At 45.7% G+C, this 27,015-nt stretch overlaps 1 protein-coding gene across 6 annotated transcripts in view; it reads right to left on the reverse strand.

The window, feature by feature from the left end:
• The window catches only part of NUBP1 (NUBP iron-sulfur cluster assembly factor 1, cytosolic), a 516,243-nt gene that overhangs the window by 479,833 nt on the left and 9,395 nt on the right, over nt 1-27,015 (reverse strand). For all 6 annotated transcript variants that reach the window (XR_013261876.1, XM_077448858.1, XM_077448857.1 and 3 more), the window contains exon 3: nt 23,790-23,923. Coding sequence is in view for 5 of the 6 variants with exons in the window: in XM_077448858.1 (XP_077304984.1) it covers nt 23,790-23,923 (134 nt within the window). In the remaining variant the exon portion in view is untranslated. The remainder of the gene's footprint in view (nt 1-23,789; nt 23,924-27,015) is intronic.

The raw sequence follows: 27,015 nt of genomic DNA on the forward strand, positions 1-27,015 counted from the left end.
AAAAATATATATATAATAATAATAATAGTATCAATATGGGTATCAATATATCATATGCTATTATACAGATTTGAAGAGAATGAGCCATACGGTATATGTCCAGTAGGGTGGTACAATACAGAAGGAGATGCGCTCTGTGGCGTTACACATGTGTCAGTTGTGTTCACCCAACGGTCCCAGACCTTGTTATATTTTGCAGAGCTCCCTCTATAAATATAGACAATTTTTTTTATAGGGCAATGTGCTATTAACCACTTGCTTACTGGGCACTTAAACACCCTTCCTGACCAGACCAATTTTCAGCTTTTGGTGCTCTCACACTTTGAATGACAATTACTCAGTCATGCTACACTGTACCCAAATGAATTTTGTGTCCTTTTTCCCCCACAAATAGAGCTTTCTTTTGGTGGTATTTGATCACCTCTGGGGTTTTTATTTTTTGCGCTATAAATGAAAAAAGACGGAAAATTTTGAAAAAAAAACGCATATTTCTTTGTTTCTGTGATAAAATTTTGCAAATTATCATTTTTTTTTTTCATAGATTTTGGCCACAATTTATACTGCTACATGTCTTTGGTAAAAATAACCCAAATTAGTGGATATTATTTGGTCTTTGTGAAAGTTAGAGAGTCTACAAGCTGTGGTGCGAATCATAAAAAATTGATCACACCTGATGTACTGGTGGCCTCATTTCTTGCGACCCGAACAAGTCAGGAAAGTACAAATATCCCCCAAATGACCCCTTTTTTGAAAGTAGACATTCCAAGGTATTTACTAAGATGCATGGTGAGGTTTTTGATGTTGTCATCTTTTTCCCACAATTCTTTGCAAAAAGAAAAAATATATTTTTTTTTTTCTCACAAAATGTTCAATGTAATAGGTTATTTCTCTCACATGGCATGTGTATACCACAAATGACACCCCAAAATACGTTCTGCTACTCCTGAGTATAACGATACCAAATGTGTGAGACTTTTACACAGCCTGGCCACATACAGAGGCCCAATATTGAAATAGCACCATCAGGCGTTCTAGGAGCATAAATTACACATCTTATTTCTCAACCACCTATTACAGTTTTGAAGGCCCTGGAGCATCAGGACAATGGAAATGCCCACAGATGGCACTGGGGCTGGCACTGGCAGATGGCGCTGGCACTGGCAGATGGTGCTGGCTATTTGCTCTGGCTAATTGCTCTGGCAAATGGGGCTGGCAGATGGCACTGTGGCTGGCAGGTGGCACTGGCAGGTGGCACTGGGGCTGACGGATGGCACTGGCACGTGGCACTGGTGGCACTGAGGCTGACGGCACTGGGGCTGACGGATGGCACTGGTGCTGGCAGGTGGCACTGGCAGGTGGCACTGGGGCTGACGGCACTGGCGCTACTGACAGATGGCACTGGGCTGACAGATGGCACTGGGGCTGACAGTGTTAGTCACAGTATACAATATATCACTCACAGATCCTCTCTCTCCTCACACGCTGTCTCTGTGTGAGGAGGGAGAGACACGGCAATGGGAGATGATCTCATATGTTTACATTTGAGATCATCTCCCATTGGCAGCTGCGATTGCGCTGTGAACGGCCGCTTTGATTGGCCGTTCACGGCGATCTATGTTTGCCCGTCTCCGGGAGACACGGCGAATACAAAACTTCCACGATGCGCGCCCCCAGGGGCGTGCATTGCGGAAGTAAACACAAGGACGTCCAGGGACGACCGCTCGAAGGAACCCGCCTGCTCTACGGCCTTCATTCGGCTATAGGGCGGGCGGGAGGTGGTTAATGTCAGTTTTCCAGTCAGATAATCTAGGGGGAACGTGTCTCATCCAGGAGTTTAGCAATAGTTTTCCGGGCAGAAAATAGAGTCTCCTGCAAAAAAGTTTTGGTGTATTTGTCAGTGCTAGCATCAGGGAAAAAACCCAGTAAGCATGGTTTGGGGTCTAGGATCATCGGAGATCCCATATTGTCATGAAGAAAATCTATCACTTGTTTCCAGAAGCCCTGTATGTAGGGGCAGGACCACAGGAGGTGGTAGAATGTGCCTGTTTCTCAACTACATAATGGACATGTGGAGGGCTGTCCCTGGGTGAATTTCGCTATTCGTATAGGCGTGAGGTATGCGCGGTGTAGGATGTATGTTTGGGTCAGTCTGTCAGACAACTTGGGTGAGAGAGCTTTGCATTCGACCAATGCTTCACTCCATTCCTCCTCTTCCAGGATTCCTAGGTCTCCCTCCCATCTTGGTTTTATGTTGCAAGCCATTTTAGTGAATGAGGGAGTATTAAGCATATTATAGAATATTGATATTAATTTTTGGGGGGGGATCTACACTTTTGACTATGTCCATTATAGGATTACAAGTTGGGTTAGGTAATGATTCTGGAAACTGGGAGCGAATTGCATGTCGGACCTGTAGAAATCGAAAAAACATGCGATTTGAGAGTGAAAATTCAAGTTTCTTGATCATACATCACGGGACACAGGAGCATATTACATAGTGGGTTATATAGGCACCTCTGGTGATTGGACACTGGTTAACCCCAATTAAGGAGAATTCCTCCCCTATATAACCCCTCCCATATGGGAGACACCTCAGTTTTTTCGCCAGTGTCTATGGTGGTCGGTAACGTAAAACATGTGCTATGAAGAAAGCTCTGTGCAGGTCCCTGCAGGGGCCTAAGGGCTACAGCAAACCGGATCCATATCTCGGGCCGATATTTTGACACGCAAGATGGTATGGTACCCGGGCCTCGTCATCCGAAGAAATTAGGTTTTGCCTGTAAGTCCTCTCCCATTGGAAGACTGGGCTCTGGGAAAACCAGACTTGGTGTACTATTTACATAGTGGCACGAAAGTTTCTGGCAGAGTCTTTTACAAGGTCCAGGTAGGAGGTTCTTCTGAGAAAGAACCCCCAAAAAACCTGAAGGTTGGCACAGCTCTGCCCGCCGTGATGAGTGAAGGCTGGAATCTGTCCGTTTTCAGCAATTCCTGCGGCGAGGACAGGTAAGGGAAGTTAATCCTATATATATTATGGATTTCTTCATTTGAGTAGTAGTAGGTCTTATCTGGTTTCCACCACTAGAGGGAGTAAGAGCAGCCTGATGCATACTTACATGCCTTTCAGTACACACACTCAGTGAAGCCTGGTTCTCCAGCTGTCTCACGTCTCCACTGCAATCCCTGCCACAATATAGGTAATAGAGGGGTCCCACGTAGTCTTGGGGTCCCACGCAGCTCCGATGGAGATTCCCTTTCCCCCTCCTGAATTCCGCGGTCCACGTACACACGCGCCGAGCGCGCTCCCGGGCTAATGGAGGAGGGGGGAGTGTGGTTGTGAGCCGTGCACGTCAGTGTGCACGGCGCTGTATTGCGCAGGCGGCAGATTTAAAAAGCCTAGAGCGTCAGGGGGCTTAAGTGTGAGACACAGGAGCTGTGGGCAGTAAGCATCCCAAGGGATTGGATCCAGGCAAACCTAAGACACCTACTCAGCATCAGGTTGTGCAGTTTAAGCATATATATTTATTGTGAGACTTTAAGCACAACAGTGATTGCACTTTGTACTAGTACCTCTGCTTTGTAGCTTAGGACTATGTCTCCTTGTAAAAGGGTCTCAGGGGAAGGTAACAAGGGCACTGGTAAATCACCGCCTAGGTCCAGGGGTTCTAAAAATGCCTGTAAGTTACCATCCCCCCCCTGCAAGACTGGAGCCAGCCTCACAGGATGAGTCAGTGCCCCTGTCAGGTTTTGCAGCCTCTCCTAATGTTTCACCCCCGGTATATGTCACTGAGGACTCCCTTAGGGCTACATTGGAGGGTTTTGAAGGGAGAATAATGAATTTTATTTCTGCTTCCCTGAAAGATAGCAGGAAAAGGGGTAGATCCCCCTCCCTCTGCTGACATTCCTCTTTCAGATGACTCTTCTGACAATGAGGAGAGATCCCTATCTTGGGACAGGGATCTTAAGCAGTCAGAGGAATCAGAGGAAGAGGAGAGAGTCCCCTCCTCCCAGGCACTCAGAAAACAGGTGCAATATTATACTGAATTGGTGCGTACCACATTCAGAATGCCTGCTGCTGAAGTCGATACGTCTTCTGTTTCTTCCCTGGGAGTCAGGAAAGTCCCACAGACTGCTTTTTCCTTTCCAATTCATCCATTAATGGATAAATTGTTGTATGAGGATTGGGGACATCCCGATAAACTGTTTGCTCCTCCTAAAAGGTTATCCATGCATTATCCTCTGGAGGAAAGTTTCACCAAGAAATGGGGGGTCCCATCTGTCGATGCGGCTGTTTCTTTCGTGAATAAAAACCTGACCTGTCCGTTGGATAATGCTCAGGTATTTAAAGATCCAACTGATAAGAAGCTGGAAACATTATTAAAAGCCTCCTTTTCCATGACTGGCGCTGTAGTGCAACCTACAGTCGCAGCCGTGGGGTTGTGTCAGTTCCTCAAGGAACAGGTTAAGCAGATGCTTGGCCTCCTTCCCAGTGAGGAAGTGGAGAATTAAGCAGAAATACCTCAAATTCTGTGTTTCTCATTCAAAATTTTTTATTTTATGTCAAAATAAATTACATGTACAGAATATAAGACAAATTGTGTGATACCAGAAATAAAAAGTAGACATATTGAAGTACGGATGATACAAAGCGAAGAAGAATTTCAAGATATTCTCGTGGGAATGACAATAAATGGCCTTATATATTTTAGAATTTGAAAACATTCTTATAGCTGAGTTTTAAACATTTTAATCAAATTCTGTGTTTCATGATCGATGCGATTTTGGATTCTGTCCAACAAGCATCTCGTTTGTCTCTCCTGTTGGTACACATGCGAAGGGCCCTATGGCTAAAGAATTCGGCAGCTGAGCTGTCATGCAAGAAGCATTTGATTGGGTTCCCGTTTAAAGGGGAACGTTTGTTTGGAGAAGAATTAGACAAATTCGTCCAAAAGATTTCAGGGGGTAAATCTACTCTCCTTCCAGTCAAAAGGAGCAAACGTCCATCATTTAGGCGTTCTCTCTCCTGGAGCATCAAGCTCCAAGCAGTGGCGACGGCCTTCTCAACCCTCTACAGGAAAGGCTCAAGGCTGGGCCCAGGGGCAGAAGAAATCTTGGGGGCGAAAGCCTGCCAAGCAGAGCCCAAAAGCTTCTTTGTGAAGGGGCGCCCCTGCTCGGCCGAGTGGGGGGGGGGGGGGGGGAAGGCTCCTGCAGTTTGCGGAAGCCTGGCGGGAAGAAATCCGGGACAAGTGGGTGATCTCTTCGGTATCTCTGGGCTACAAGCTAGAGTTTCAGGAGATTCCACCTTCTCGTTTTCTAAGGTCAAGGATACCCAGGGACCCAGTAAACCAAAAAACGCTATTTCTGGCCTTAGATCATTTCCTATCCCAGGGGGGTGATAGTAGAAGTGGACCCAAAAGAACAGGGTTCAGGGTTTTGCTCGAATCTCTTCACCATTCCGAAGCCAAATGGAAGTGTCAGACCTATCCTGGATCTGAACCGTTTTTTTATGCATCCAATCCTTCCGAATGCAGTCAATTCGCACTGTGGTCTCCTCCCTGCAAGGGGGAGAGTTTATGGCATCAATAGACATCAAGGATGCCTATTTCCATGTGCCAATTTTTCCCGCACACCAAAAGGTATCTAAGGTTCGTGGTAGAGCGGTGCCATTTTCAATTTGTGGCCTTGCCGTTAGGGCTCGCTACGGCCCCTCGAGTCTTCACAAAGATTCTGGACCCTCTCTTGGCAAACCTAAGAGCTCAGGGTATAGCTGTCATGGCTTATCTAGACGATTTGCTTCTCATGGAGAAACCTGTAGTGTTCCTGAACCACAGTGTTACCAGAACGCTAGAACACCTGGAACGCCTAGGTTGGATTATAAACCTAGAAAAGTCGTCCCTACAGCCTGCTACCAGGTTGGAATACCTGGGTATGCTTATTGACACCGCTCAGGGCAAGGTGTTTCTTCCAAGGCCAAAAGCCTTGGCCATTGGGGATCTGGTGCGCCTAATTCTGGGCAGGAGATCTTCCCCAATTCGGTTGTGCATGAGACTGAAAATGGTGGCCTCCTTCAAGGCCGTTCCATTTGCCCAGTTCCACTCAAGGCCTCTGCAAAGATGCATCCTTGCGGCTTGGAACAGGAAGCCCCAGTCCTTGGATCTTCCTTTGAGTCTATCCCCAGGGACACGCAAGAGTCTCGTCTGGTTGTTACAAACCGAGAATTTGCTGAAAGGCAAAACTTTTCTTCCTCTTCCATGGAAGATTATTACGACAGATGCCAGCCTGTCAGGCTGGGGAGCAGTGTTGGAGGAGACGTGCTCGCAGGGGAAATGGTCTGCGATCGAGAAGCTATTGCCCATAAATGTCTTGGAGATCCAGGCAGTTTATATGGCTCTCATAAAGTGGTCTTACAGACTACGGGGTCTCCCTGTTCAGGTTCAGTCTGGCAATGCCACAGCAGTGGCCTATATCAATCACCAGGGCGGTACCAGGAGTCTGGTTGCGCAAAAAGAGGTGAATCGCATACTTGTCTGGGCAGAAAAGCATGTTCTATGCCTTTCTGCAGTCTTCATTCCAGGAGTGGAAAATTCGCAGGCGGATTTTCTGAGCCGCCAGCAGCTGTGCAAAGGAGAATGGGCTCTGCACCCCGACGTGTTTCGGAACATATGTCACAGGTGGGGTACTCCAGACGTAGATCTGTTTGCATCCAGGTTCAACAGGAAACTGGACAATTTTGTGTCAAGGACAAGAGATACACTTGCTCAGGGGTCAGATGCTCTGACAGTTCCCTGGGATCAGTAAAATCTGATCTATGCCTTCCCCCCGTGCCCGCTTCCGTCGCGGTTCCTGGGAAGAGTCAAGAGGGAGACAAAATTGGTTCTTTTGGTAGCCCTGGCTTGGCCCAGGCGACCATGGTACGCAGAAATCATGAAGTTGGCAGTAGGCAGGCCGTGGATCCTCCCTCTCCGGCCAGATCTGCTCTCACAGGGTCAAATTTACCATCCTACTTTACACAGTCTGAATTTGACGGTTTGGCTGCTGAGACCCACATTCTGAGAGACCGTGGGCTTTCGGGGCCAGTCCTTTCTACTCTGGTCAATGCCAGAAAGCCGGCCTCCAGGCTTATTTACTACAAAATCTGGAGGGCATGTTTCCTGGTGTAAACTCAAGGAATGGCATCCTAGAAACGTCATTAGCATGATCTTGGCCTTTCTCCAGTCAGGCCTAGAAATGAATTTGGCCGTAAGCACCATCAAGGTGCAGATTTCGGCCTCGTCAGTGTTTTTTCAGAAGCCACTTGCATTGCATTCCCTGGTGCGGGCTTTCATTCAGGGGGCTATGCGGATAAGGCCGCCAGTCAAACCTCCGGTATGCCCATGGGATCTGAATTTGGTTCACTCGGCTTTGCAGGGGCAACCATTTGAACCTTTGCATCTGGCTTCATTAGTTCTTCTGACTAAAAAAATTGGTTTTCTTGGTAGCCATATCCACGGCTAGAAGAGTGGCAGAACTAGCAACTCTCTCCAGCAAAGAGCCGTATCTAATTATTCATAAGGACCGGGTGGTCATGCGTCCCAACAGGTCCTTTCTACCTAAGGTGGTTTCGGGATTCCATTTGAATCAAGACGTAATCCTACCATCCTTTTTTCCGGACCCACAGTCCTCAGAAGAAGAATCTTTGCACACTTGTGTGGTTAGAGCAATCAGTATATATCTTTGGGCAACTGCTCAGATAAGGAAAACTGATTGCTTATTTATTTTGCCGGAAGGCCCTAGCAAGGGCCAGGCAGCGTCAAAATCCACTCTCTCAAGGTGGATTAGACAGATTATTTCTCAGGCCTATAGTGTTAAAGGGAAAATCCCTCCTTTTCAAGTGAAAGCACACTCTACTAGGGCTGTAAGTGCTTCTTGGGCAGTGCATCACCAGGCCTCCCTGGCTCAGATCTGTAAGGCTGCAACTTGGGAATCAGTCCACACAGTCACCAGATTCTATCAGGTGGATGTCAGAGGGCAAGAGGATATCGCCTTTGGGCGCAGTGTACTGCAGGCTGCAGTTTAGGTCCTGCGGTCCCTGGCGGTCTACAATTATGATCTGTGTCTCCCTCCCCTCAATCTGAGCATTGCTTTGGGACATCCCACTATGTAAGGAGTTCCTGTGTCCCATGATGTATGATCAAGAAAATAGGACTTTTATATACAGCTTACCGGTAAAATCCTTTTCTTTAGAGTACATCACGGGATACAGTGCTCCCGCCCTTCTTGGGTTTTACGTGGTTTCTTATTGCTTTGCTACAAAACTGAGGTGCCTCCCATATGGGAGGGGTTATATAGGGGAGGAATTCTCCTTAATTGAGGGTTAACCAGTGTCCAATCACCAGAGGTGCCTATATAACCCACTACGTAATGAGCTCCTGTGTCCCGTGATGTACTCTCAAGAAAAGGATTTTACAGGTAAGCTGTATATAATAATCCTATTTTTAGTGTATCAAATGTCTTTAATGTGCCGGCAGAGAGTAAGTGCGATAGGTAGAAGATTCCACTTCTGCACCATGTTTCCGAGTGTGGTATAGTCAAGAATTCCTGTAGTGTCTTATGCCAGATGGGAGAATAGTCGTTATGTGTAGCAATGTCTAGTTTGGAGGCTCATCTCCATATCTTCCTATAGTGGCTTAATAGGGAATTGTGTTCCTCTGATTAAGTAGGACCTTCAGCGCCAGCTGCTATAGCGCATATGGGGTCATTTGTCAATTGGGCCCAGGTGTGGCACAGTAGCAAGGAACAATCTCTCCGTCTTATCTATACGGAACAATTGGGATAATTGGGATGCTAGGTAGTATGAAGCGAAGTCTGGTAGGGCCGTGCCGGCCAGGTCAGTAGGGTTTTTAAGTAATCACCATGCTAATTTACGTCTATTCTTCCCCCAGACAAAGGGTTTGAGGATTGCATCCATGGTTTTGAAATATTTCAGAGGTAGATACACAGGGGTGTGCCATAAGATATATAGAATCTTAGGGAGGAGTATCATTTTAATAAGGTTGATACGGCCCAGTATCCCGAGAGGGAGACATGACCATATTTGCGTTTTGGATTTGATCAGGGCAAATAATTGTTCCACGTTGAGAGAGATGTAATCAATCGGGGACCTAGTAACGCTCACGCCCAAGTATTTGACACAATCCACATGCTGTAGGGGCAATCTGGACTGGAATGCTGTCTGGGGAGCAAAATCGAGTGGAAGAATTTGTGACGTCTCCTTATAAATTTTGAGCCCTGAAAATAAACTGAAGTGTTCAATAATTCGTAAGGCTTCAGCCAGGGAGGGGCCTGAATCTGCTAGATATAGTATCGTATAGTAACGTGTCGTCCGCATACATGCTTATTTTTTCTTCTAGGTCGCCCACACATAGGCCTTGTATCAGTGGGTTACACCTGATGGATATTGCTAGGGGTTCCGTGGTTAAGGCATACAGTAGAGGGGGCAGCCCTGCCTGGTGCCTCTGGAAAGTTCAAAGGTGTCCGACTGCCACCCATTGGCCGTTACCCTGGCCACTGGGGCCTGGTATAGTAAACAGATCCACCTGAGAAATTTAGGGCCCAAATCGTATTGTGTCAGACATTTCCATAGGTAGTTCCACTCTACAGAATCAAACGCCTTAGCCTTATCAAGCGTCACCACAACCCTCTCCCCAAAATTGTCATGGCGGGCGTGCATATTTATTAACAATTTTCTAAGATTATATTAGGATTTCCTACCAGGCATGAAGCCAGCTTGGTCTTCATGAACTAAGGTTAGGATAACCCGATTAAGGCGTAGCGCCAGAATTTTGGCCAGGATTTTGATGTATACCTGGAGGAGTGATATGGGTCTATAGGATTCAGGGAGACCTAGATCCTTGCCTGGTTTTGGAATGAGTATTATGATTGCTTCCCTCATGGATGCTGGTAGAGTAAAAGTCTCAAATAGATGGGAGTAAAGGGCAAAGAGTTGAGGTATGGGAGTCTCACTATATTGTGAATAGAATTCTATGGGTAGCCCATCAGACCCTGGTGACTTGGATCTAGTAAAGCTAGCGATTGCCGTTGCCATCTCTTCAGTCGTCAGTGGCGCCTCTAGCATTTCTATCTGATCTGTGGTCAGCTGTGGAATCATGAGTTTTTCTAAGAAGAGATCAATGGGTGTTGAGTCAATGGATACAGTGGCGGTATATAGGGAGCTAAAAAACCTGTGGAACATTGCCATTATAGTTACAGGGTCAGTTATCTCACCTGATGGGTTTCATAGGGAAATCACTACTAGGGGTCTGTCTTCACTATGAGCCATGTATGCCAATAGTTTTCCCGCTTTCTATGTTCAAAAAGTTTCTGCCTAGAGGAAAAAAAAAAAAAGTTTTCTTCTAGACATCTCATATTGCAACTGATTAGCTACCCTGCATTGTATTTTGAGGCGGGAGGCCTTGTCAGGAGAGGTGTCGGCCTCATACTGACGTTCCGCAAGTGAGAGTTCCTCCCGTACCCTGTCTTCTCAGCTGCGGCTGATTTTAGTTGATTAATTTGGGATGTCAGAGTGGCCCTCGCATGTACTTTGAATGAGTCCCTTATGTTCGCAAATGAGGCAAAGTGAGCGTCGACCTGAAAGTATCTTTATTCATCGCCTATCTGGCCATCATCTGGGAACAATGAAACCCAAAAAGGATTCAGTCTCCATGTCCTGGGTGGTTTAGTTAATGGGATAGTCAATGTCATCCAATATGGACTATGGTCCGACAACAGTCTTGAGCAGAAGGCTGCTTCCAGTAGTCTAGGTACCAGGATCTGTGAAAGTAGGATAAAGTCTATACGGGACATTGTGTTGTGGGTGAAGGAGAAACAGGAGTATGCCCTGGCGGTTGGGTGTTTAGTCCTCCATCAATCAGCCAGATTGAAGTTTGAGACCAGTCTGGAAAACCTAGTATATGGCCTTGAAGTCAACGGAGGCTCTGGTGCTCTGTCAAGGTTAGGGTTTAGTGTAGCGTTGAAGTCTCCCAACCAGATGGCCGGGACTGTCGGATACTGAAACAAAGTCAAGCCCTTCCGTCAAGACTGTCAAGATATATGGTGAAAAGTTTTTGCTACTGGCTTATGTACCACCCCCATTTAGCTTAACACGTAGGAAAACATAGTGACCCTAGACCCTGGGTCTGAGCTCAGATCACACAACTAGGAATGCAGGGACTTGGCTATGAGCAAGGACACCCCTCTTGCGTTTGTTGTATAAGTTGAGTGATACGCCCACCCAATCCATGGGCGTTTGAGAGCGAGCTGTAAGCGGCCATCTATGCGTGTCTCAACGAGGACTATAATGTCTGCCTTCTGCTTCTTAATATATGATAGAACAGGAGGAGCTTAAGATAAGTCATGGTATATGGTATGGTATAGTATGTTGTAGATTATATAGGAGTTCGATCATGTAGTAGCACGGTATCACACAAGAGAGGGTCCTCACCCTACACACGTCAGAAATCTCTCTAGCTAGTAAGTTATGCAGGACTATAATGAACATTGTATTCTGTGATTGGTAGCATTCGTAATGGTTACATTATACTCGTAATATAACAATCCCCCCACCCGGCCCAACATCGACCCCAACTGGTGTAGTTATATAACCATAACAAAACCCCAACTAGTATGTGAGATTGACCAGACGCCTCATTCAAATACAACAGTGACATAAACAAACTCGAATCAGAGTCCAGCGTGATAAAGGCAGGCATAGAAATATTTCACTGGGATGAAACTTCCCAGGACATGCTGTGGTAAGGCTTGTGTGGCATAAAAGGAATGAATTTCAGGTTGAATCTATGCCCACATGCCAGGTCATTCTGGCAGTGCGGGGGGGACTTCACCGAGTTAGTCTCGCATATGGTAGGACTTGTGTATCCGAGTAGTAGTTCTCTGTGTGTAGAGGGGAATGTTAATATTGTATGCGGCTGTAGCCTGGGCAGTTCGTGCATCTCGGCCATAACATTTACGGAAGAAGCACGTGTACATGGGTAAGGTATATTGACTGCGGTGATTGGGTGTTTTGGGCACCATACGGTGTCATCATTGCAATGGATGCGCACAAGAAAGATAGAGTTGCTACTTCAAGGGAGATATGTAGATGCAGGTTCAATAAAGGATGTTGAGTACCTGAAATACATGGGACAACGTCCCACATGTTGTAAGGAAAGAGGCTTGTGGTTCCTTGTTGCAGTACACGGCCGTGTGCTGTATATGGTGGGTTAAACATTCTCGTTCCCATTATTCCGGTGCTCCAGCCAAGCGATGGCGGAACTTTCCTTCTTTTAGTGAATTTTTCCTCCATAGGATAGAGATTTGAGAATCTTAGGAGGTGAGAAATCCTTATCCGGATGATCTCATTTGGAATAAATCTGCTTTTCTAGTAATGCGTGTACAGGAAACTCATTTAAAGGATGTAAAGGTTTCAAGGATCCCAAGGAGGAGACCGGACCTTCAGCTAACTCTGTTAGGGGTAGCATGAAAGCAGAGCGGACCATCTCTGCAAGGCTCTGTACAGTTTGTGAAGCTGAAACTTCAAGTAATGTTTCCTCCGCAGAGGAATAATCGGCTTTTCTTCCCGATCATCTGCGGGTAATAACTCATCTCGTCTCCATAGTTCTTTTGGACCCTCCACTGGACTCTAAAGAGTCTAAAAGGTGGGGAGGGGAATCTAGGATATTATTTGCTTGAAAATAGTCCTAGCCAAACAAGGTCATGCTAACAGTTCTTTTCCTGTACTGTAAATGCTTGTTTTACACTCTTACGTGCCCAGCACTCTGATGTCTCTTAGTGTAACAGACTCCTCTCTTCAGTGGAAAGATTCCTTGTAACAGAGAGGGATTTTATGTGTAAGCCTCAGGTGGACCCAATTGGCATTCTCAGCACTTCCCCCTCAGTAATCAAATGCTGTGTGGATGGACATTATGTCCCGTACACAGCGTCATGTGACCCTGCGGCTACGCCCCTCTGCGTCCTCCGCCAACATGCATCCTCAGTTTTAATATGTCTAGTTCGCGCACGTGGGAGCGGCATTCGGGTCTGCATATTGCAGACATGAAGGGAGAGTGAAGCTAGCTGCCCTTAGGAATTGAAAAGATGCCGGTATGCCGCTGAACAGCAGGCTGGGACACCTACTATCAATGCAAAAGTAAGTAGAAGATGCAGAAGCACCTCTGTAAGAGGAGAGGGGAAGAGGGGGAGGGAAGGGGGTTCTATCAGCATGCTGCTAAACGTTGCAGAGCCAAAGCATGATTTGGGATAACTTTTCCCTTCAGCTGCTAAGCAACTGTGCCTAATTCCCTTAAAGAAAAAAGTAACAACCCCCTCCGCTGGGACTACACATACTGAGACAGCGCTGTTCTAAGACATTTAGGCATGTAAAGTTTTTTTTTTTTGTTTTTTTTAAAGGAAAACGCATAGCCCTTTCCCTTACCTTGTCCTCGCTGCAGGATACTGCTGAAACAGCAGATCCAAACTTAACTCATCATGGCGGGCTGCGTTATAACACGTTCTAAGTCTGGGGCCCTTTTAATAGGGGGTTCAGCTCCTTTGGGCCTTGTATAGCACCCCTCAGGACAGCTTTAGGTAATGTAGCAAGACCAAAAAGTGTCCTGGTTCCTAGGGTCCAGCTCTCAAAGAAGCGTTACAAGCAAAACCTTGTTCTATGGCCTCAGCGGCGAGGATGGATCTGGTTGTGGAGGTTCTTTAAATCCATCATGGATCCCTCTAGGAGCTCCTTAGAGCACATCTTCACTCATGACCAACACCTTAGACTGGCAAAAAACACTGGATTTGGCAATAAAGCTGACAATGCACCATGAGTCACCAGTGTACCTTAGCCAATGGCAGGTTGCCAAATACTACTATACGAGAACTGTGTATGGATTTTCTGGTGCAATTCTGCTGTGTAACTTCTTGCTGTAAGGGTTCTATCACCCCTTTTATACTGTACATCTGTAATAAATCTGTCTTCTAATCAACATGACCGAAGATGACTGATCAGCAAAAGAATGGAATTTTACTGACACTTGTTTTCCCTTTTCCGACTTAATGGCCGGGGTTTGGACAGCTCACTGGAGTTCCTGTTAGTGGGACTGCAGAGACGTTACCCATCTTGGGATGTCAGAGGTAAGCACCTCACAATATAACAATGATATCATAGATTACATTGCCATTACTGATGAGTGTTTATCAGGTCAGACATAAAAATGGTTGTTGGCAAGGCAATTACCAATGTAGGTTTTCTGTTATGCCATTGAACTGTACCATCCCTGACCAGTTTCTAAAAACAAAAATCTATATTTGAAAAAAAAAAAAAAAATAGGATTTTTGTACTCACTATAAAATCCTTTTCTCTGAAGTTTGACTGACACAGCTCCAGTAATTTTGACCATAGGGTTATTACGCCACCTTCAGGAAAGGACTAGGCAGAACATGTAATGCATGTGAAAAAAACTGAACTTTACCATTCCGCCTAGGGGTGGTTCTTCTGTTAATAACCCCTCAGCCTGTTTCCTGCAGCTCAGTACATCAACAAGCAGTATAACGTAAACCAATAGGAGGGGAGGGGGCTGTGTCCGTCAATGAACTTCAGAGAAAAGGATTTTACGCGGAGTACAAAAATACAATTTTCTATTTAGTTCATTGATGGACACAGCTCCATAATCTTTACTGCAGGGACGTCCCCAAGCAGTGTCATAACAAGGGGTGGGAACAGCAACATAACTTCACCCACAACCCGAGGTGCTCCCTAACACTGGAGTCACCATCTGAACCAACCACATCAGAACTTGCGGTCAACATATGCATCAGAGTGCATTAACATTCTTAACAGAAGAAAGAGTGTAAAATTGCAACATTACACGGCCGCCTGCAAATCTTTGTGGCCATAGCAGGCATCAGAATCCCGCCAGTTCCAAAACCCTCCTGGCTGATGTAATCAGCCACTAGGAAGACTCACTTGCTGAGAGGTGTTAAAGGGATTTCCCTGATGTTCTCAAAAGGTGGTTTCTGAAGCACCAACACCAGGTTCAGATCCCACAGAGGTAAGGGTGGACACACCGGGGGACTACATGCCGGACCCCTTATACAAAAGGTGCTCACTAGAGAGTGAGATTGCTGTCTTTTCCCAACGACCCCTGGCAAGGCTGATATCTGTCCCTTGATGGTGCAGGCGGCCAGTTTCTGGTCCACTCCTCACTGTAGGAACAGCAGGATCCTGGAAACGTAATAGGTGTGCAGACGCCACCCCATCTCCTCACACATGGAGATATAAGCCTTCCATGTATGATGGTATATCTTCCGAGAAGAAGATTTCGGTGGCCTTAACAGTGGAAATCACTGAGTGAGACAGACCTCGGTTTCTTAGCCCCTGGCTTTCAAAAGCCATGCTCTTAAAAACAGCAACGGTAAAGCAGGATGGAGAAACAGCCTTGTAAAAGAAGGTCTTCTCGCATCGTAACCGCCAAGGAGCGTCCGCCACTAGGCGTACCAGGTCAGAGTACCAAGGACGTTGAGGCCAATCTGGGGCAATCAGTATCACCGGAATGCTCTCGGCCTTCACTCTGTGGAGCAGACGTGGTAACCGTTTTAGTGGAGGAAAGGCGTAAATCAGCAGGTACTGCTCCCATGGAGCAAACAACACGTCTGACGCGTCCGCCCAAGGATCTCGTCCTGGACACTAACCTCCGCACTTTGATTGAGCTGAGAGGCCAGGAGATCCAAATCTGGTTTGCCCCACCGCAGGCAGAGAAGCCTGAACATCTCCAGATGCAATGACCACTCTACTGTGTACAGCATCTGGTGACTTAGAAAGTCCGTCTGCCAGTTTTTTACTCCCAGGAGGTATATGGCCGACAGGGTCGGTGCATGCCGCTCTGCCCCTCGAAGGATGTGAGCGACCTCCCGTGCTGCAGCCAAGCTTCTTGTTCCGTCTTGATGGTTGACATATGCCACCGCCGTGGCGTTGTCTGACTGGATCCTGATCGGACGTGCTCAAAGTCTCATCGACCATGTGGAGAGGCATAGCCTGATCGCTCGAAGTTCGAGCACATTGATCGGCAACTGGGATGCCTCCCTCGACCAGAGGCCCTGGGTCGACTGTACTCCCAGTACTGCACCCCAGCCAGTCAGGCTGGCATCCGTTGTGATCAATGTCCAACCAAGAGGTAGGAACGATTACCTGGACAGAAGGGCCGGTGATCTCAGCCACCAGAGAAGAGAGTCCCTGATTAACTGGCTCACCTGAATCTGTCGATCCAGTGATAACGGAGATTTGTTCCATTTTGCCAATATCTCCTTCTGCAAGACTCTGGTGTGAAATTGGGCGTACAGTACCGCCTCGAAGGAGGCCACCATGAGGCCCAGGACTCGCATGCAGGAGCCCAGCAACAACCACTGGTGGTTCATCAACAGTTTCACGGCGGCTCTTAGAGTCTGCAGTTTGTCTGAAGGTTAAAACACTCTGGCTTCCACGGAGTCCAGCAGTAAGCCTAGGTACTCCAGCCATTGAGTCGGCACAAGAAACTACTTTTTGAGGTTCAACACCCACCCAAATTCCTGCAGAGTTTGCATGGTGATCACCACACCCCCCCCCCCCTTAATTCTGAGGCGGAAGCTACTCAGAAGGAGATCATCTAGGTAACCCACGATGGCGATCCTGCGTTGTCGTAACAACGTTAAAATTGGAGCCAATACCTTGGTAAAGACTCAGGGTGCTGAAGCCAAGCCAAAGGGGAGAGCCACAAACTGGTAGTGGTCTTCCACTACTGCAATTCGCAGAAACCTGGGTATATGCAAGTACACGTCCTGGATGTCCAAAGACACCAGGGAGTCCCCCTGATGGATTGCAGCGACTACGGAGCGAACTGGTTCCATTCTGAACCTCTGTACTTATACAAAGCAATTGAGGGCCTTCAGGTCCAAGATTGGACGTACCCCTTCCTTTTTGGGGACTACAGAATGGAATAGAAGCCCTGAAACCTTTTCATTTCTGGAACAGGCACTAACACCCCACGGCTTAGCAGGTCCCTTACTGCCCCAAACAGGGCCTCCCGGGTGAGCCGGGAGTAAGGATATGCTGGAGGGGAAAAATCTGTTTGGTGGCCAAGAGAGGAACTCCATCTTGTAGCCCGATTAAATCAGTTCGCAGACCCATTGGTCAGACAGCCGAAAGGCCCACCGGGCTGCAAACTCCCGAAAGCGACCCCCCACCCGTCTGTCGGACTGGGAGCATTTTGCTGAAGTGCTGGGCAGACGAAAAAGTCTCTTTTGAGCGGATGTCTGCAGCATGGCTCCTTACTCTTCCTGAACTGTGGGAGCAAGGTGCTCTTACCACCTGTGACATTCTTAATAAATGTCATTCAACGAGACTCCAAATAGCCGCTCACCCAGGAAGGGTAGCTCTGTCAAGGCTTTTTTTTTTTTTGTTGCCTGGTCTGCAGACGAGCATTTCAGCCACATCAGGAACCGCAGCACCACTGCTAACACCAATGCCCTGGAGAGCAAGGGAAGCGTATCCAGGGCCGCATCAAAAACGTACTTAAGTCCGTGCACCAACTCGTCTGCTAATTCCATGCAGACAGGAGAGGCCTGCTGCTTCTCCAATTCACGGTGCAATAGTTTTGCCCACTCAGTAAGTGTCTGCAACACCAATGCTGTGGCCAGTACTGGTCATATCGCTGACCCCGCTACCGTAAACAGGGAGCGGGCCACTGCCTCGGCCTTCCTGTTGAATGGGTCCTTAAATGCAGGAGTCCCTTCAACCGGGATCATGGTTACTTTATTTAACCTGGATACTGGGGAGTCCACGACCGGGGGAGCTGACCATTTCTTAAGAAGGCTCTGCTCAAAGGGGTAAGGCACCGCCATTCTTTTTGGAAACAAAAAGGTCAGTTGCGGGCTACCCCATTCCTTGTATATGAACTTATCGAAATATGTCAGATACGGAAACAGCTTAGGTGTATGGGCTGGCTTACGGGACCCAAAAGGGGCCGCTACTTTAGCAAAGAATCCTGCCGTGTCAAGAATTTTCAGGGTATCATGCACAGCTGTGATAAGTACTCCAACTAGCACTTTGTCTTGCGCGGAGTCATACTCCCTGTCCAATCAGTCCTGGTCAGCGTCCTCTGACACAGCAGAGCAGGGCCCGAGTCTGAGTCAGAACTCTCCTCGGAGGATGGGGGGAGGGTGGCAGGGGCCATTTTTTACCACCTTCGCGCCCGCACACTGCCTCCACCCTGGCAACGGACATTTCAAGGACCACCGACAAAGCGTCCAAAGACATTGCACTGTTTGCAGGCGAGCGGGTTGCAGTTGCAGGGAGGTATGGGGAAGAAACACCAGTTTCTGATGCCATGCTGACCGACCCTGTCTGCCACCCCTGAACACTTAGGACAAGGTGCTCAATACCACCCTCCTAGCTGCTGCAGACTAAGGGGCCTCCGTCGCAGGACTCACCACCCTGACAGAGCACTGCATCGTGCTGTTACAGGTGCCTGTGTCCAGAGCAAAAAAAGCGCGCTGTTCTGAGGTACAGGAACCAGCGCTAAGGAGAAAAACGCTATGAGACTACAAAAAAAAAAAAAAAAAAAAAAAAAAAAAAAAAAGGCCGCCGGGTGCCCTGTATAGAGAAAAATCACAGGGCCACTGACCATGCTTCCCACAGAGACTCACAGAAAATGGCAGACAGCGCTATGGCGCCAGCACATACAGACCCCATAGACACCAGCAGAGAGATCACCGACAGCTCAGGGACACAGACAGCCAGCGCAGGCCCCAGACAAGGATCAGAGACCCCTGGAGGACCCCTGGCTCAGGTACACACACTGCTCAGTAGCCCAGTCATGCAACATCCCCCATGGAGGAAGTAAAATAGGGACATGGAGAGAAGAGAGGGAGGAGAGGGACCTCCCAGGGAATGCCCTGCTGCTCTGTCCCACCGAGGCAGGAAGAGCTGTACTTACCATACGGACGAGCTGGGGACATCCCATCACAGACCCACACCCGAGAAGTACGGGGTGTCTGCTGGCCACAGCACACCGTGACAAAGACATCTGTAGTCAGGTCATATGTGTGCCCCGGAGCATTGTGCTCACCGGCCACCCCTGGAGCCTGAGGGGCATGCTGTGGACGACCCAGCGTGTAGCTAGGGTCTGCACGCGCTTGATGGCCAGGCTGGGAAGACTACAAGGATCTATATCATCCAGCCTGTCACCCAGCTGGCTGTTGATAGCAGACCACAGGATCTTAAAATCTTGCACAAAAAGGCAAAAACAGAAAGAAAAAAAATACCCAGGACCGATGGTCCCAGCAGGGAGCGTAGGTCCTACTTCACTAGGCAGAAAAACAGCTGCAGGAAGTAGGCTGAGGGGTTATTACCAGAGGGAGTGCCCCCTGGATGGAACTGTAAAGTTCTGTTTTTCACATGAATTACATGCTCTGCCTAGTCCTCTCCTGAAGGTGGCAAAATAACCCTACAGTTAAGATTACTGAAGCTGTGTCCGTCAATAAACGAAAGAGAAAAATAAGAAAAAAACTAGAGTTCCGATTCATGGGCAAGCTAACCTTACAGCCCAGTCATGTTTAAGTTCAGTAGGATATTGCATACGGTAACTGTCATTTTGTTATATAGCTGCTCTAGACCATCGTGACCAGGTTTGACGAGTTGGCCTCTGCTAGAGGCCATCAGTTGGCAACTCAAGTGTAAAATTTACCAATTCAAGAGTATTCACAATAGATGGGGTTTGGTCCATGTGCAGTTCTTAAATTGAGATAGGGGTTTCAAGATCACTACGAATCGGGGATAGAAGGCGAGAAAGATGTGTCGATTAAAGGTAATCTAAAGAGGAGGGTGAGAGATTGTATAGAGGGGGAATAGAATTCTTCCAACATTTGGGCGTTCTTCCCCTTGATGTGTGGAATGTAAAAAGACCTTCCGTGGGTATCCAAGGGCCCTAGCTAGCCACTTGCCACACTTGTCGCCGGATTCATACGTTAAACTTCCTACAGGATTGGCTGTGGATTCGTGGAAGGTCCAAGACCTGGCGGCGATGAAGGTGAGCAAGGTCATTCCCTAAAGAAGGAACTGGTGAGCTCTTATGTTGTAGTTCCAGAACCTGGATCTCAGAGAGCAACTTAGTCAGTTGTGCTCTCACGCTTTTTTGACAACAGGATCCATGTTTGATCAGAATACCCCATATAACTGCTTTATGCTCTTCCTCCACTATACCCGGGTCAGTCTTGTGACTTCTATCAGTGTCAAGCCAATCACTGGTTAAAGCTTGAAGAAGGAGTTTTCTGACTGGTGAGACTACAAGACCCCTAACCCTCTGTCTAGACTATGCTGATTGACCCTGTGCTGATCACATGCATCCTCCCAAAAAAATAAATAAATAAATAAAAAACCCTCTCTAGCAATACACACCAAACTGAGCATGTGAAGCCTGAATCCATAGACTGTTATCAGGCAATTATTAGTCGTCAGGGAGGATCAGAGAAGCCAGGATCAAACATCCTTTTTACACAATGCAGGGAATTAACCCCTTAGGTTCCACAGTGAGTAAAACCAGCAAGTTTTACTGCATATACAGACTGATTTTTCTGTTGTGATTTTAGTAACACTTTAATCTAAGAGTGGAGACACATTTCAGAGTTTTGCACCACCCAGAGGATTAAAGTCATACTCCAACAAAGAAATAGAAAAATGTATAAAAAACACAAAAAGATAGATACCACCTTTGAACAGATTCATAAATACTCCTCATCATGTCTATTGGAAATATGGTTCCACAATTTATTTGAAAAGATTACTAAAGAGAACAAATTAGTTAACAAAAAAATTCATCATCTAAATAGAGTTTTAAAAGGATTACCGAGTAGATAGAATTTTGGAACTGCCCAGAGACACTCCAGATGCCTTTTCAGAACAGTGAACAGTCACGTTAATGAATCTTAAACCTATCCCCTCCCACTTCTTCTCTAAGAGGATTCGTTTTAATCACCATTCTACACTCTTAGGGACCACCACTAAAGTGCAGGTAAAGCCCCTACATCAAAGACAAGAGTGACTTTCCCTACCAGCGACATTATGAAACAAAACACCCTGCGTACAGTTTCTCTTAGCCCTTCTGGTCTTCAAAACGAATAACACTACCCACCTGAGGATAATAGCTCTCTAAACATGGTTCAGATTGCCTATGCCTCACCCCAGCCAGTGTAGATCATTGACCTCAGTAAGTAGATCCTCTAGCCCTTAAACCATCACTATTGGCTGAATCTGTCCCTTCACCTGTCATTTCTGAAAAGACTCCCTCACTCCCAAAAGCTTCCCTCATCCCACATACCCTAAAGTAGAAAATAGCTTGGGGTGTCTACTTTCCAAAATGGGGACATGTGCTATATGGGCATTTCGTGGCCTCCGAAACTGTGATAGGCAGTGAGGAGTGAAATCAAAAACATAATCCCTTAGAAATCCTGAAGGTGGCGATAGGTTTTTCAGGGTCCTGTACGTGGCTAGGCTCCCAAAAAGTCCTACAAATGCGGTATCCCCATACTCAAGAGAAGCAGCAGAATGTATTTTGGAGTGCAATTCAATATATAAAAAAAATAAATAAAGATTGTTGCGCTGACTCAAAAATATATAAAACAAAAAATAAAATAAACAAAATGGCAGCTCACACTATATTGCAGGGAATATGCACAATATAAAAACAAAGAAAATGCGGCGCACAAAGCAAAAAAATTATATATAAACACATTTTAAGTAACACATTCATGTGTAAAAGTCCAAAAACAAGTACTGAAAGTTCAGTGAATCCACAACACATCTCCCTCCACCTCATTCAGCAGAGATAAGGATAGTAGGGGTCCCATCACCGTCACCCAACATGACAGACCCTTACCGTCAGTGCAACGATAATGCACAAATAGAGAAACCACTCTGCTCCACTATTCCTCACAAGCAGTACACTGGAACCAGAAATCTCTCCAATCATGAATATTTACATTTCCATGCAGTTCAGCAGTCATGTGGATAGAGAAAAACAACGCTCATTGCGCAAATATCTTAAGAAACAATGCCCAGGAAAAACAATTCCACTCACATTTAAGTTGATTAAAACAGGCAAACGACTGAAGCGTCCAGTGCTTCAGTGATAGTCGCTGTAGTGCAGTCTGTCCAGGTCCTACGTTAAGCCAGGCTCTGCCCAACGTTTCGTCACTCAAAGTGCATCATCAGGGGCATGGCTAAAGCGTCTATAGAGACAATGTTAAATAAACAGACTGACCCGAAACAGAAAGTGCCCTGCGTTCCACTCATCAAGCAGGAAGAACCAGCAAGACAGGAAGTGATCTCAATCAAGAGTCACAGTTGTTCCACCGCAAAGAAAAAAAAACACAAAAAAAATAAAAAAACTAATAAAAAAAAAAAAACAAGGTACCATGAGTACTCAGTGATGAACTTGACACATCCTCTATAAAAATGAAGGCGTCATGTATAACGTTTTTTTCTTTTATTTGCTTAAAAACTTTGTCAAAACAACCAGATTAGCATGGGATATAGACTGACCACAGAACAGTGACATCTTGTGAGATATATATATATATATAAAAATGTTGCTTTGTGCGCTACATATTCTTTGTTTAAATTCAATATATACCCAATGGTACTGCCTGCCATTTTAGCACCTCAAGAAATTAAATGGGCAGTCAAACTAAAAGCTGTGTAAATTAGTTTGTAAACGCTATAACTTTTGCACAAACCAACAAAATATGCTTATTGAAAAAAATTTTACCCAAGATATGTGGCTGAATCATTTTTGGCCTAAATGTATGACAAAAATGAAGTTTATTGGATTTTTTGTTTTATAACAAAAAGTAGAATTTTTTTTTCTAAATTTTCAGTCTCTCATTTATAAATCACAAAAATAAAAATCCCAGGAGGTGATCAATACCAAAGAAAGCTCTATTTGTGGAAAAAAAAAAAAGACACAAATTTTGCTTGGGTACAGCACAATAACTGGTAATTGTGCATGACCACACAATTACCAGTTAAAGCAGCGCAGTGCCAAATTGCAAAAAGTCCTCGGGTCATTAAGGGGGGTAAAACCTTTCAGTGGTTAAGAAGCTACAAACACTATTTGACCTTGAACCCTTCACATGAGATTTGTACTTCTATTTTCACATGATTGATTGGGGCAAATGGGTATCCTGATGAGGGAAAATTGTGCTACTAAAATATAATGCTTCAGAGAAAACACTAATGCCGAATACACGACCAGATTTTGACGGACTAGGTCCGAAGGTCTTCCCGATGAACTTTCGGCAATGAGTTCTGATGGACTTTCCGAACGAATGGACTTGGCCATACAAGCACAACAAAGTCCGACAGACTCGAATGTGATGACATACGACCAGACTAGAATAAGGAAGTTCATAGCCAGTAGCTGCCCTAGCGTTGGTTTTCGTTCGTCGGACTAGCATACAGACAAACTGATTTTTCGAACGGATTGGAGTCTGTCAGAAAGATTTGAAACATGTTTTATTTCTAGGTCGGACTTTTGGGGAAAAAAAAAAAAAAAAAAGTCTGCTGGAGCCCATACACGATCGTAATATCCAACGGATTCATTCCATCGGACCTAGTCCGTTGAAAAGTCCGGTCGTGTGTATCGTGTGTACGCGGCATTAGGATTTTGCATATATGTAATTGTGCCAAACTGTTTAACTGTTATTTGGTAGAAAAAGATAAAACAAGGACTCACTTGTCTGCCCTCAGCTTCAGCTAACCCATGCGCCAAGTGAGCACTAAATGTGCTCTTTCCCACTCCTCCTTTTCCTGAAAGTACAAGTATCTTGTGTTTCACTGTAGACATCTTTTCTTTAATCTGCTCTATAGCTGAAATGACAACAAAAAACAATTAAGAGGCTACTAGTGAATAGGCATACACTTTGTCTCTGCTGCCAAAACAAAATATTATGTGCCACTGCCTGTTGCACAAGTGCAGTGCGCACTGAAGCCGGGTTCACACTATACTACATGACAGTAGTACGACTTTCATCCTACTTTGCTCTGCGACACCAGTCCTACATTCATCTGACTTTCATGAACAGGATACTATTTTTATCTGACTTTTCAGATAGGACAACTTGTCCTTTGACCAATCAAAACTAACACACAATGGGAGGGGCTACAGCAGAGGGCAGGAAAGAACGTTGGATTCCAAAGCCGGATGGTTAGGACAAGGATCCTACTTCAATGATAGTCAATGGGCTGAAGTAGAATCAAAGTCGGACCAAAGTAGTACCGGGAGCATTTTCAAAGTCGGATCAACTTGTGGCGGACCAGTTAAGGCAGCTCCCATAGGGAAACATTGATTTTTCACATGTCATGCGACATAAGCTCCAAATGTCGGAACGTTTGTCGTACCAGTGTGAACCCCAACCTGAACACACGGGCACTCCATAAGGCCTGCAGCTGTGAAGCTACATGAAGAAAAAATGATGGTGCTGTGCTTCCAGAAAAATGGAACCTTGCAAGAAAACGCTAGAGAGCTAATTATTCAGGTGGAGATATATCAGATGGTATGTATTCAAACTAGCATGGTAGAGGAGAACTCTTCTCCCGGTGTGAAAATTATTCTATCGAAAGAGCTTGCAGCAGTGTGTACACAATAACTGTCACAATACAGGGTGCAACTTATATCTCTATGACATAATAATAGTGCTTAGTGCAATAGTACATATAAAACCACCTACAGTGATCCAACTATAAATCAGACTTCTACGGCAAAAAGTGCTGAGTGCATCACAGCATAACCAAAGTGACTGAAATATAAACAGTTACTGACTAAGTAAGCGCAAACTAGTGACAAATGTTAAAGTGCAAAAAATGCAAGCAAAGTGCTAAGTGTAACACAAAATAAAAAAAAAACACATACAATAATTGAACTATAGATCAAAACTCTATAAACAGAAAGTGCTGAGTGCAAAAAATAGCTAAACAATTGGACTATATCCAGCTGTTAATGATGTGAACACAGTCCCGTGATGATGTCACATAAACATATAAAAGTGATTCTGTGCTGAAAAATGCCTCAGATGCTCTTCCTCCACATAGGTGATCCCACGCATAAGTATGCACACTGGGTAATTACCTTCCCGCTATATAAAATATAGCGTATATGCAGCCTCCTCTTAGATATACCAGGAGTCCCAGGGAAGGGGGTGGAAGGGCCTCAAGGGGTCACTCTCAGATCTCCGTCAAAATATATTCCATCAAGATGTTCCAATATAGCTCAGAGAATAAATATAAGAGCAACCATAGTTTAGCATGTATTTAAAACTCACTACTTTATTAACCGCTTCCGACCAGCGCACGACGATGTACGTCGACAGAATGGCACGGGCAGGCATATTGGCGTACAGGTACGTCCAATATTCAATGCCGCCCTGCCATCGGGAGCACGCCGCCGGCGGCGCGCTCCCGCGCTGGTCGGTACCCCCGTGAGTCCGGTCGCGGGACCCGCGGACATCCCCGCGATCGTCTCACGGAGCGGCCGAATGGAGGAAATGCCGTGTAAACAGCATTTCTCCATTCTGCCTAGCAACTAGTGACGCTGATCTCTGCTCCATGTGATTGGAGCAGAGATCAGTGTTCACTAAATGAAAGCCCAACCCCCCCACAGTTAGTAACACACCCCTAGGAACACTTAACCCCTACACTGCCACCCACTGGTTAACCCTTTCACTGCCAGTGTCATTTACACAGGAATCACTGCATTTATATAGCAGTGATTACTGTATAAATGACAATGGTCCCAAAAATGTGTCAAAAATGTCCGATGGGTCCCCCACAATGTCGCAGTCACAATAAAAATCGCTGATCGCCGCCATTACTAGTAAAAAAATAAAAGAAAAAATTATTAATAAAAATGCTATAAAACTATCCCTATTTTGTAAACGCTATAACTTTTGCGCAAACCTATCAATAATTGCTTATTGCGATTTTTTACCAAAAATATGTAGAAGAATACGTATCGGCCTAAACTGAGGGAAAAAAATGTTTTTTTATATATTTTTGGGGGATATTTATAACAAAAAGTAAAAAATAATGCGTTTTTTCAAAATTGTCGCTCTATTTTTGTTTATAGCACAAAAAAAAAAAAAAAAAAAAAAAAACGCAGGGGTGATCAAATACCACCAAAAGAAAGCTCTATTTGTGGGAAAAAAAGGACGTCAATTTTGTTTGGGAGCCACGTCGCACGACCGCGCAATTGTCAGTTAAAGCGACGCAGTGCCGAATCGCAAAAAGTGGTCTGGTATTTGACCAGCAAATTGGTCCGGTCTGAAAGTGGTTAAAAGGTTAAAATTGCTCACAAACGAAAAAGGGGGAAATAGGCAGTATTAGCAGCAAGACAATTCAAATCGACCGATCTGGTGCGAGCGTCACTTCCGGTCTCCGTATCCTACGTGTTACGTCACTTCAAGTGACTTCAACTGGGCTAGAGGAGCATAGAACAGGAAGTGCAGTATAAAGGAGGACTGGGCAGGGACGAACCGCCCCACAGTCAAATGCTGACGCCCCTTAATGGAGTGTCAGCAGGATATACTTACTTGAAGACACACAAGGCATTCTACATAGCCACTGGTTACATATTCGCTATACAGCCAACAGCGGTGGACAGCTGTGGCATACTATGATGTAATTAATGTGCCATAACACATTAGGTTGAAACAAATTTGTTAACCATGGCCATTATCTCGGGGGTGAAATATAAGTGTCTCCTATTATGCCGTGGCCATTTTATTGGAGGTTATGCAGCTAAATGATGTATACTTGTCTCCTCTCATTGAGGCTGCCATTTATTTGGAGGGAAAATTATCTAAATAGGGGGAAGGCATATTTTTAAAAATCACTGATAAAGCAGTTCAGATTGAATTCTACATTTAACCCCTTGGGGTAAAATGTATCCAGAGAAAATAACCACT

This window comes from Lithobates pipiens, unplaced genomic scaffold (assembly GCF_037356315.1).
Source record: "Lithobates pipiens isolate NorthernLeopardFrog02 unplaced genomic scaffold, aLitPip1_a1.2 Scaffold_22, whole genome shotgun sequence".
Lineage (NCBI taxonomy): Eukaryota > Metazoa > Chordata > Amphibia > Anura > Ranidae > Lithobates > Lithobates pipiens.